The 12,876-nt window shown below is 41.0% G+C and overlaps 1 protein-coding gene across 1 annotated transcript in view; it reads left to right on the forward strand.

The window, feature by feature from the left end:
- Positions 1-682: 682 nt before the first annotated feature.
- Positions 683-12,876, forward strand: part of grin3ba (glutamate receptor, ionotropic, N-methyl-D-aspartate 3Ba) — a 75,153-nt gene continuing 62,959 nt past the window's right edge. Inside the window, exon 1 of the mRNA XM_060888820.1 lies at positions 683-1,243. Coding sequence (XP_060744803.1) covers positions 803-1,243 — 441 coding nt within the window. The 5' untranslated portion in view covers positions 683-802. The remainder of the gene's footprint in view (positions 1,244-12,876) is intronic.

Below are 12,876 nucleotides of genomic sequence, written 5' to 3' on the forward strand. Positions count from 1 at the left end.
TGAGTATGGAACTTATTGTGAGTCTCCTGAACCAATCAGAAGTTTAGGTTTAATGTCATGGTACTGGGTTCTCCAAGGGTTCTTTAATAGACCAACTGGGTTCTTGGGCCCTAAACAGTTACTGACTGGAAAACACTGTTGCTCTACATTAGAAACATTTCAGAGTTTATCTAGATGGATAACCAAAAAACCGTAATACGATTATATGATTATTATATTATTATAAATGTGTTATAAGACATTATAGATACATGCTAACGTGGTACATGTTAGCTAATACACTTTATAATATACATCAGGATTGTTTAATGTTAACAATGAAGAACAAAACAAACTAAAATTAATTTAGTATAAATTATACGACACATTAGACGTAAAGTGCGGTGCAATTTTTGATGAATTAATAACTCATTCTTAGGATTTGTGTTAATAAAAGGTTTAATATGTTGATTTGGTCATTTTGTTTACCACAACAGCAAAAAAACAAACAACTTTAATATTGAAATAATTTCAAACAGAACAAAATATATCTATTTTGTAAAGAACTTGAAACTCCGCCCATCACCGGATCTGATTGGTCAGCGCGTTAAAAGGCAGATGACGCAGGCAGTTCGAGCGTTTTGAGTTGTTTTTAGGAAAGAGTCGCTCGCGCTCCGGTGTGCTGTGTGCAGGCGCGCGCGGGGCGAGTGAGTGCGCGCTCCCGCCGCTCAGAGCAGAACCTACAATAAGGCAAAAATAAAAGAGGAATATAAAGAAAGGAAGGAGACACTGAGGTCAGGGAGAAGAGCGATGCAGGAGCAGGATGAGTGTGATGGTCTGCAGGCTCGTGGCATATCTCTCCGTGTCTCTGCACGCGCTTATCTCCCCGTGCCAGCTCCATCCTCAGCCCTGTGGCATCCTCGCGCACATAGAACACACCGTCCGCCTCGGCGCCGTCCTGCCCTCCCGACAGCCCTCGCGCGTCCGAGCCGCCGTGAACCGCGCGCTCCTTCACGCCAAAAACCGTCCGCACGCGCTCTTACCGTACAACCTGAGCCTGGAGGTGGTGTGGGCGCGAGCAGCGCACGCGGACCCGGAGTCGGTGTTCCGGTGCGTGTGTCAGGACGTGGTGGTGCGCGGGGTGTCAGCGGTGCTCGCGTTCCCGCAGAGCCACCAGGAGCTCGTGCAGGTGGACTTTATATCCGCTTTTCTGCAGATCCCCTTCATCAGCATCATCGAGGAAGGTGAAGCGCTTCACACGCAGGTGAGCTCGCGTTGTTCGGTTAGTTAGTTAGTTAGTTAGTTAGTTAGTTAGTTAGTTAGTTAGAGATTTGTGAGCGTTCAGATAATCAATCACTCAGTCATCACTAATCAGTCACAAGCTCAATGATCACAAACCTCGTGTGTTTGATCTGCTGTGTTGTGCGTTCTGTACACACCTGTGTGACGTCACACACTCACCTGATCCTCTCACTAGAGCAGTGTGTCAGCAGTTAAACATTTGGACTAGTTACAAACACACATGCTGATGTGATCCAGCAGAATGGATTCCTGTGGAGAAACTCACAGGTCCAGAGGATGAAAATAATCACTACTCAGAGGTGCACATCAATCAGGTAAACCTTTTCTTTCTAAATAGTTAGCTGTCACTTCATCACAGTGAGATTTTATCGCTGAGCTGTGTGTCTTACACACCTGGGTGACGTCATCGGAAGTGAACTTGTTCATGAATTTTCAGTAGTTATGAACAGTTAATGTTTTCTCTTGAGATTTATAAAAACTGTTTTGGCTTGTTAAATGTAAACTGAATTTTACATGCAAAGGTACACACACACTCACACACACACACACACACACACACACACACACACACACACACAGACACACACACGTGTCACAGAAGAAACTGTCTTGGAGACCTCTAGGACATATAAGTGTGTCTGAGTGAAACAGATGGCCTGAAAATGTTTGAAAAAAATTTAATGTCCGCAACACTGTTTATAACTCCCATATGTTTATAACAATGTTTATAACTCTCATATGTATATAACTCCCATAACTAACCCAAATGCCCATATGGGACTTATAAACAGTGTTATAAACATATGGGAGTTATGAACAGTGTTATAAACGTATGGGAGTTATAAACAGTGTTATAAACATATGGGAGTTATAAACAGGGTTATAAACATATGGGAGTTATGAACAGTGTTATAAAAAGATGGGAGTTATGAACAGTGTTATAAACATATGGGAGTTATGAACAGTGTTATAAACATATGGGAGTTATAAACATTGTTATAAACATATGGGAGTTATAAACAGTCTTATAAACATATGGGAGTTATAAACAGGGTTATAAACATATGGGAGTTATGAACAGTGTTATAAAAATATGGGAGTTATGAACAGTGTTATAAACATATGGGAGTTATGAACAGTGTTATAAACATATGGGAGTTATAAACATTGTTATAAACATATGGGAGTTATAAACAGTCTTATAAACATATGGGAGTTATAAACAGTCTTATAAACATATGGGAGTTATAAACAGTGTTATAAACATATGGGAGTTATAAACATTGTTATAAACATATGGGAGTTATAAACAGTCTTATAAACATATGGGAGTTATAAACAGTCTTATAAACATATGGGAGTTATAAACAGTGTTATAAACATATGGGAGTTATAAACAGTGTTATAAACATATGGGAGTTATGAACAGTGTTATAAACATATGGGAGTTATAAACAGTGTTATAAACATATGGGAGTTATAAACAGTGTTATAAACATATGGGAGTTATAAACAATGTTATAAACATATGGGAGTTATGAACAGTGTTATAAACATATGGGAGTTATAAACAGTGTTATAAACATATGGGAGTTATAAACAGTGTTATAAACATATGGGAGTTATGAACAGTGTTATAAACATATGGGAGTTATGAACAGTGTTATAAACATACAGTATGGGAGTTGTGAACAGTGTTATAAACATATGGGAGTTATAAACAGTGTTATAAACATATGGGAGTTATAAACAGTGTTATAAACATATGGGAGTTATAAACAGTGTTGCGGACATTACTTTTTTCACTTTAGTAGTTTCTTTTGTCCTGCACATGCCAGAAGGAGGGATGTACACCTTTACTTGTTTAAACAGATTGTGAAAGTGTTGTTTGTAATGTTTGTGGTGTGTGAGGTGTTTGTGTGGTGTGTGTGTGGAGTATGTTGTGTGGTGTATGTGGTGTGTGTGTAATATATGTGGTGTGTGTGTAATGTAAGTGGTGTGTATAATGTGTGTGGTGTATGTTGTGTGGGGTGTGTATGTATGTGTGTGTCTTGTATGTGGTGTGGTGTGTGTGGTGTATGTTGTGTGGGGTGTGTGTGTGTGGTGTATGTTGTGTGGGGTGTGTATGTGTGTGTGTGTGTGTGTGTGTGGTGTATGTGTGTGTGTGTGTGTGTGGTGTATGTTGTGTGGGGTGTGTGTGTGTGGTGTATGTGTGTGTGTGTGTGGTGTATGTTGTGTGGGGTGTGTATGTGTGTGTGTGTGTGTGTGTGTGTGTGTGTGGTGTATGTGTGTGTGTGTGTGTGGTGTATGTTGTGTGGGGTGTGTATGTATGTGTGTGTGTTGTATGTGGTGTGGTGTGTGTGGTATATGTTGTGTGGGGTGTGTGTATGTGTGTGTGTGTGTGTGTATGTGTGTGTGGTGTTTTGTCGTTTTGTTCCCACCCAGTTGACTTTCTTGTAGTGTTTTGTCGAGTGTGCTGGGAGGCAGGATCTCATTGTGTGGATTAAGCAGTGTTTCATCCTTTCTTCATTCTGATGATAGTATTATAGAGTGTGTGTGTGTGTGTGTGTGTGTGTATTATACAGTGGGATTAGTCTGTGTGCTCGGAATGTAATAATCTTCAGATGGAATATTTCAGCTGTGGTCTTCACGTCTTCACGTCTCTGTAGCTTCTGACTGTGAAAGCAGCTGATTAATGTGTTTCCAGTGCAGATGTTCTTCATCTCCAGTGTTCAGTAGAAGTCCGTTTGTGTCCAGACTCCCACACACACTCGGCTTCTGTCCCTGTGCCGTGTGAAAGTGAAGGGTTCATGCAGAAGAAAAGGGCTGTAGTGAAACAGTGACCAGCAGCGGGACATGATGTTATTAACATTTATAACTGTACAATAAGATCATGAGCATGGAACAGGATATTCACTTCCTTTAACTATTAGCCACATTAGCATTGTGTAGTGTGTGTAGGAAAACTGTGTACAGTGGTAATATACAGTGTGTGTGTGTGTGTGTGTGTGCGTGTGTGTGTGTTGCCTCTTCTACCACAGTGATTTTGCCAACATTGTTTTTAAAGAAGAACACGTCAAAACAAGTAGTGTGTTGTGTTCAGTCAGCTCTAAACACTCGAGACCTTTCAGCAGTCTTATTCTCTCTCTTTATTCTCTCTCTCTTTATTCTCTCTTTATTCTCTCTTTTTATTTTCTCTCTTCAAGTTAATAAGAGAAAAATCTCATCTGTTACTGAGAAACACAAAGAAGTGTGAACTCCTCTGTCCTGAAGATGTGGAGAACTTCAAGCTCCAGCTTCACCTCTGACTGAGACACAGAGCTCACAGCCACATCTCACACACACACACACACACACACACACACACACACACACACACACACATACATCTCACACTGGAGCCACATCTCTCTCTCACACACACACACACACACAGACACACACACACACACACACATACACACACACACACACCTCTCACACTGGAGACTCCTTCACCATTTTGAAGTGTTGTGAGATGCACCGTAAAGACGTACGCAGTGTTTTTGTGAGGATAACGAAACGGGCGTCTCTGGTGAGAACGCAGTGTGTGTTTCACTTTGTGCTGTTTGTTTGAAATAAGTCTGGCGTTATTGTGAATGTTGTTAGAGACGCTGTGGTTCTGTCGAACTCTTCCACAAGCCTTTATTCTCAGCTGCAGGTTTATCCACACACTTCCAGCCCAGGAGCCGTTTCTCCTGCAGGTTTTATCTGGGGTTTTATCTCCACTCTTTCATCCAGCAGCAGCAGCTCAGGGACTCGGCTTGCATGCAGATCTCAGCTCACGAGGTCGACTCTGCTGTAACTCAAGTGCGCTTTTGCACATAAGCACATTTTTATATTCCACTTTTTTCTCTCATGAGACTTCATACAGTGTCTCTGCAGTCAGCATGTGGAGCTTAAATCTTAGCTTCACTTTTTTCACCATGACTTCTTAATGTAAGTCTGATTGAAATCTAAACCCAGTCAAGGTCATAAAAATCTGAATAAGTGAATTTATTGCTTTTTTTTTATCTCTTTTGATTTTTACAAGCAAACAGAAATGATTTATTTTAAAAATCATTATCTGGACGCTTCTTAGGCAAAAAACGACGAGCAGGTCGATCGCCGTCCGATATGAGATCTTTCCAGCCTAGTTTAGAAAAGTGAGATTGTTGTGTATAATAAAAGGAGATCACTTCCAGTCCACAGAGCAAAGTGATCACTGTAACGTTACCAAAATAACATTACTGCAACGTTTAAAATGGTTTCCTCACACTGCACTTGCGTTTTTAAAGAAACGAATGATATCGGTTTGACAAATAAAAGCGTTACATTAACGTTGTAGGAGTGTTTGTCAGTGTTGGGCAGTAACGCAGTACTGTAACGCCGTTACTTTTGACAGTGTAAGAAATTACAGAAATTGCACCCAAATTCCACTCCAAGGTTCACATCTAAAAGAGCTCATTCCTAAACAGGTTTAAGTATCATAAGGTAATACGTTTAGGACTCTAAATGTATAAACTTGATTCAATTATAAACATGGGAACGGCAGCAGGACATTAAGCATCACCACGAACAAAGGGTCTACGTGACTGTGATTACCACTTAAAGTGACTATTTGACTGATAACAATTGTAACAATAACAAGACAAGGTGTACGTGACCATGATTAACATTTAAAGACATCTGGCTAAATAACAAGTTGTGACCCAGCCGTTTGGGAGACACTCAGTTCTTACGCTCAATACACATTCAAAGCAGAAGTTCATTTAAACTACAAAGAGGAAAACTGTATAAAATGCTTGAGCAGGATTTGCTCTGGGTTCAGATTGACTCAGACGAACCCAAAGTACGTCATGTATTTTGTCACTGCTATGCTGGAATAAACTTCTTGTTCTTCATTAAGATCTTCACCATCATCGTCTTATTTTTACACAAGGCATTTTTTATTTCTTACAACAGTAACTAATACTATAACGCATTATATAAAGTAACTCTGTTACCATACGGTGCGCTTGTCTGTGACTTTTTTACATTAATACATTTAGACTGAAGTGTAGCCTACAGACTAACCTGTTTACAGCTGTGACACATTGTAGGGTCGGTGGATGTCAGCCTGTAAACACGAAGACGACGTCACACTGTGGGCGTGTTTCTGTTTATTCATGTATGTGTGGCAGTAACGGTGAGTCGAGGCGAGAACAAGGCGAGTTTATCTAAGTGGAAATATGCTCATTATTTCACTTTAGTTGAGCATAAAGACAAAAACCTTTTAGTTAAATGTAAGCTGTGTCTTTCTGGTTCGAAGCTCCATCTACTGCAATAAACAGCAACTCCAATCTGGAGGTAGAAACTACACGCCTCGACGACACTAGAATCTAACCCTGTGTCAGTGGACACACTCAGAGTGAGTCAAGCCGCTCCAGCCAAACAACAGTGACTAGATTTTAACCTGACTGTTAGTCAGAGACAGATTAGTGTTTGTCTATATTATAGACCATAACACATAAAAGGGCATTAATAGGAACATTAAATAACGTTCTTTATAAAAGTAACTAAAAAGTGACTTTTAACAGTAACGCCTGTAAATAATCAACAAAGTAATTGAGTTACTTTTTGAATGAAGCAACTAGTAACGGTAACTAGTTACTATTTCTTAGTAACTAACACAACACTGGTGTTTGTAAAGGTCACTAATCATCCAGAGAAATTCCCAGAAGTGTCTTTAATGTAAAATCAGATCAGTGAGCAGTGTGATGTGGTTATATCTGAAATATATCAGCACACGTTTACTTTAAGCCTCTAAAGTGTCCTGAAGCAAATGAAATGGAAAGAGAGGTCTGTAAAGCTCTTCCACAGCAGTCACATTTACATTCATTTGATTTTATAACTGAGATATTGCAGTGTTGTTGTTACAGCTAAAAGCTGCTGCAGGTGATTTTTCTCTCTAATGTTGTGTGGCTGAGTAACGTCTCGACCGGACGAGGAGACAGGAGAAGACATATGTCCATCTGCCAGCCTCTTTGGGAAAGGACCGAGTCAAATCTTAATTTACTTCTACGATTCAGATGGAAGAGCATAATAATTCTCTTTATGTTCAGCGAGTGAGCCTCTCTGAGTGGATAGAAAAGCTTCTTTCCTCTCAGTCACATTGTGCTGGAGCTCATAAATAAGAGTCGAATCCTCGTGTGGTTTATCAGCGCTAAACTCAGCCCTTCATTAACTCGTCTTCTGTCCAAAATGAAGATTAAAACGTTAAAAACTCAATTTGGCCTTGTGAATTAAATCACACGCTAATCGAGGGACCTTGAGGGATTGCGTTTCCATGGCAATGGCAGTGGTCGAGAAGAATTATTAATGAATCTGTAGCTCGTTATGGTGCATTTAGCTCTTTTTTCCTTTTAGTGCAAATGTCTCTAACCTAAAAATAGAATAGTAGCTGATGATATAAACAAAATGTACTGTACTGCTCTCAGCCAATCAGAGCACAGCGTACTGCTCTCAGCCAATCAGAACACAGCGTACTGCTCTCAGCCAATCAGAGCACAGCGTACTGCTCTCAGCCAATCTGAGCACAGCGTACTGCTCTCAGCCAATCAGAGCACAGCATACTGCTCTCAGCCAATCAGAGCACAGTGTACTTGCTTTCAGCCAATCTGAGCACAGCATACTGATCTCAGCCAATCAGAGCACAGTGTACTGCTCAGTTAATCAGAGCACAGCGTACTGCTCTCAGCCAATCAGAGCACAGCGTACTGCTCTCAGCCAATCAGAGCGCACTGAAGCTGCTCAATACAGTGAGACTAGTACCTGCAGGATGTTGCAGCCACAGGACAGGAAATGATGTCACTGTTTCTGGCTTGTCTTCTTATATTAAAGCAGAGCAGATAAGTGAAGAGTGAAGTGTGAGTGCAGAGAGTCTCAGTTAGAGATAAGAGACTGAAGTAATGAAAATGAAAGATAAGAGTGACACAGTGACTCACACAGAAAGTAAAAGGCGATCTGCTGCATCACTGTGCTCTGATTCTCATTGGCTCTTCTATGAGACCTAAACATCAGAACTCAGAGCACGTGTTCCAGCTGATTGGTGTTCAGTGTAAACACACAGCTGCTGAATCATAACGAACTAAATAACCAGGGACCTTTTAGAACCTTATAAATCACATACTACATTATCACAACCTCATCAAATACATTTTACACTGAAACTGTGCTCTGAATGGCTCCTGTATGATTAGGGGCAGGAACTGTGCTCTGATTGGCTCCTGTATGATTAGGGGCAGGAACTGTGCTCTGATTGGCTCCTGTATGATTAGGGGCAGGAACTGTGCTCTTATTGGCTACTGTATGATTAGGGGCAAAACTGTGCTCTTATTGGCTCCTGTATGATTAGGGGCAGGAACTGTGCTCTGATTGGTTCCCGTGTAAATGCCAGTAAATGAATATTATTTAATTCTGTCTTTGTTCAGAGGAACTTTTTGTTCCTGGCTTGAAATTTGCCCTGGGCTTTTGAGGTTTCACATTCCTCTCTGTAGAGTGTCTCAGTGGTATACTGGGACACACACACACACACACACACACACACACACACACACACAGAGCTTTGTAGGAGCGTTTGTTCAGGTCTGTCAGAGCCACTTAGTGGCTGTGTGTTTCCATTATTGTCCTCATCACTCAGTAAAGAGGACGATTATCACTAAAACCGAGTTGTGATGTCAGTAATGCAGTGATGCAGTAATGCAGGTACTGTATTAAATAGAACATGTTTATTAACCTGGACAGGAAATGAACAACCAGGACCAAAACAGGGGGAAAAACAGAACTGAAATATGGATGTTTCAGGACATCGATGTATTTATCCTTCATTACAGCCGAACCTGAGGACCTCAGTGTAACCCTGAGGTTAGATTAGACATCTAATATCTACCTACAGATCAGTGGTGACGTGATTAGTGGTGAGTGATGCCTTTTACTGCCAGCTCTTATTGATGGTGTAATAAGAGAGAGGTAGAGGAAACACACACACACACACACACACACACACACACATATAGTCACACTTTCACACCCTCTAGTCTGGTTCCTTGAGTGTGAGTCAGAACAGAGTGTCATGCTTTTGGTTTTTTTTTGCCATTTGGTGATAAAAATAAGAAAAAGGAAGTAGCTCCTTCAGTCACCTTCAGGTCTACAACAATAACATCTGAGCACGGAGAGCATGAAGAAAGAATTCTGTGTGTGAATTATAGAAATCGTTTAAAGACTTGTGTTTGTATCTCCTCCAGCTTTAGTTTTTCTCTTTTTATTCCTTAGTCTCCACAACCTTCTCCACTGTGGTGTTCAGCTCTCCAGCTCTGTGCTTTAGCAGTTTACAGACTCCAGTACATCTGATTCACCTCCTGTACTTTCCTCACTCTGAGGGCCAGAACCTGAGTGTGCTGTGTGTTCTCACCTTATTCATGAACCCCACAGAGAGAGAACACACTAAAGAACCCTGAAAGAACCCTGGTATTGAGTGAAATCTGAAAAGTACAGAAGATGAACCTGGAGCTCGCTACCAGAAGCCAGTGTAACAGTCAGGAGTTAACGGGATTTCTGAGGATGTTCTCAGTCTAATGTGTGGAGTATAAACATTTATAAGACATGAAGTATCTGATCTCAGACCAGCAGCTTTAATCTGATTAACAAACCTGCATTTATATGTGCAAAGGGACATTAATTACATTCCAAACATTAATATAAGAAATAGTTTTTATTAATAAAACTCTTTGAAATGCACAAATGAATTCTGGATCAAATCTGTTTTCTGTTTTCGTTAGGTTTTGTTTAGATGTTGAAATTCACCTGAAGATAATAAGGATTCTGTTCCTGCAGTGGAATACCTGTGTACACACACACACACACAAACACACACACACACACACACACACATTGTGGAAGTGTTTATTTGGCTCTGTCAGGCTGGGTTACTGGCTGAGGGTTTGGGAGGCGGTGTGTTCTGGCAGGATCATTCCATCCTCTAAACACACTCCTCGCCTCGCTTTCACTTCTCATCTTCTTTCACTTTTTCTCCCTCTTTCTCCTCAGTAAGGACAAAATAGCGAGCTTCTTTGCCTCCACATCTCCAGTCAGAGCGTTTAAGCGTGTAATGACACAATAAACTGCAGCACAACATTTTGCTTTTCTGTTCGTCATAGAATCAACATACAGCATCACATTTTCTCAAAGAGAATAAAAATAAAACCTTTCTGTTAAATATTTGCACGTTTACATACCGACTTTAACGTCCACGTGTCGGTGCTGCGTTTCGACTCTTTATCACGTCTGTCTCGAGTCAGTGATATAGAACTCTGTGACAGATACAAAGGTTCCAGATATGCTAATCTATAGAAGATAAACAAATACATTAGCTACATTTGCTAGCTACAACTTCCTGTTTGTTCGTTCATGAATATTCATTGACTACACCATCCTGCTGTTGATTATATACTCGTCCATGAATGTTTTATTTTCTGTAGTTTTATCTGTTTACACTTAACACACACACACACACACACAGGAGGGAAAGACGGGTAATGATCCGGTCTGATAATAACTCTGATGTTAACGAACACCACCTGGAAGCCCCGCCCCTTCTCTTTATCATGTGTGTTAGGTTTCTTGGAATTCATCAACGTGAACAAAATCCCTTCTGTTACTGTCTACACCTTACGCATGTATAGTATTTATCAGAGACACTGACTGGTGTTAACACTGATTATAGTGAATTCCCTCTTCATTTAGACACTTCAGAGCAGCTTCCCCTGGTCACGTGGACGTTATACAGTACGTGCAGTGTGTGAATAATGACATGACACTGGGATTTTTCGTCCTGTTTATAAACTAATCACCTAAAAGTCCACCCTCTGGCTTCTGCCCTCACAGCTGGTGATATTATTACACACTGATCTTCTCCCCTTACACCTGAACGGCTTCTACCGGATCTTCATCTAGACTCTCAGGTCTACACATGATTTTCACCTGGTTATGCGTTTTAATATAAACCTGAACTACTGATAGAGAGAACAACCAATGACCAATCACCATCCAGAGCTCAGTAGAGCTTAACAGGATGAGGTTCATACACTTGACTGGTGATGAATGTGCCTCACTTGACTGGGGATGAGTGTGATAAGCTCGGACGGTGATGAGTGTGACATGGGGATGAGTGTGACATGCTCAGATGGTGATGAGTGTGACACGGGAATGAGTGTGACATGGGGATGAGTGTGACATGCTCGGATGGTGATGAGTGTGACACAGGGATGAGTGTGACATGCTCGGATGGTGATGAGTGTGACATGGGGATGAGTGTGACATGCTCAGATGGTGATGAGTGTGACACGGGGATGAGTGTGACATGCTCGGATGGTGATGAGTGTGACACGGGGATGAGTGTGACATGGGGATGAGTGTGACATGCTCAGATGGTGATGAGTGTGACACGGGGATGAGTGTGACATGGGGATGAGTGTGACATGCTCGGATGGTGATGAGTGTGACACAGGGATGAGTGTGACATGCTCAGATGGTGATGAGTGTGACACGGGGATGAGTGTGACATGGGGATGAGTGTGACATGCTCAGATGGTGATGAGTGTGACACGGGGATGAGTGTGACATGGGGATGAGTGTGACATGCTCGGATGGTGATGAGTGTGACACAGGGATGAGTGTGACATGCTCGGACGGTGATGAGTGTGACATGGGGATGAGTGTGACATGGGGATGAGTGTGACATGCTCGGATGGTGATGAGTGTGACATGCTCGGACGGTGATGAGTGTGACACAGGGATGAGTGTGACATGCTCGGATGGTGATGAGTGTGACATGCTCGGATGGTGATGAGTGTGACACGGGGATGAGTGTGACATGCTCGGATAATGATGAGTGTAATTAATCTGTTGTTTCTTCACAAGTCTTAGATGAGGGCGTAATTGTAAAGAGAACTGACGAGGTTCTGCACTGTAGTGGATAAAAAGGATCTTTAAATGTCGTTTAATATTAATAATGTTGTGCAAAAACTGATCACAGATGAAGAAACATTTTATTGGATTTTTATGGGATCAATATATTAGTAGTAAACGATTAAAACTACATTTCTTATTTATTTGGACTTATTTTAATAGCAGATTTTTTTGCAGGTACTTTTATTATTTTAACAAATATAAAATTAAAATAAGTAAATTAACTGTCAGAAAAAAACTAAATAACAATTTCAAGCTGAAAAAGTGAAAAAAATTTCAATTTTTAAAAAATGATAGAAATAAGTGTAAAAAAAATGCTGTTGAAGTTTGTGTGTTTAAATCATGATGCTGCAGCTACCTGTTAAACCCAGCTGTATAAAATCAGCTGTAAGTCTCTGAGCTGCTGAAAGTAAATGTCCTCAGGGTGAAGCAGCAGAGCATGATCTAGGGACCAACACACACACTACACTTTACTGTAGATATGTGAGACAGACAGGTGACACACAGGTGAGACACACAGGTGAGATAGACAGGTGACACAGACAGGTGAGACACACAGGAGAGATAGAC

Source organism: Tachysurus vachellii, chromosome 15 (genome assembly GCF_030014155.1).
Source record: "Tachysurus vachellii isolate PV-2020 chromosome 15, HZAU_Pvac_v1, whole genome shotgun sequence".
Classification (NCBI taxonomy): Eukaryota; Metazoa; Chordata; class Actinopteri; order Siluriformes; family Bagridae; genus Tachysurus; species Tachysurus vachellii.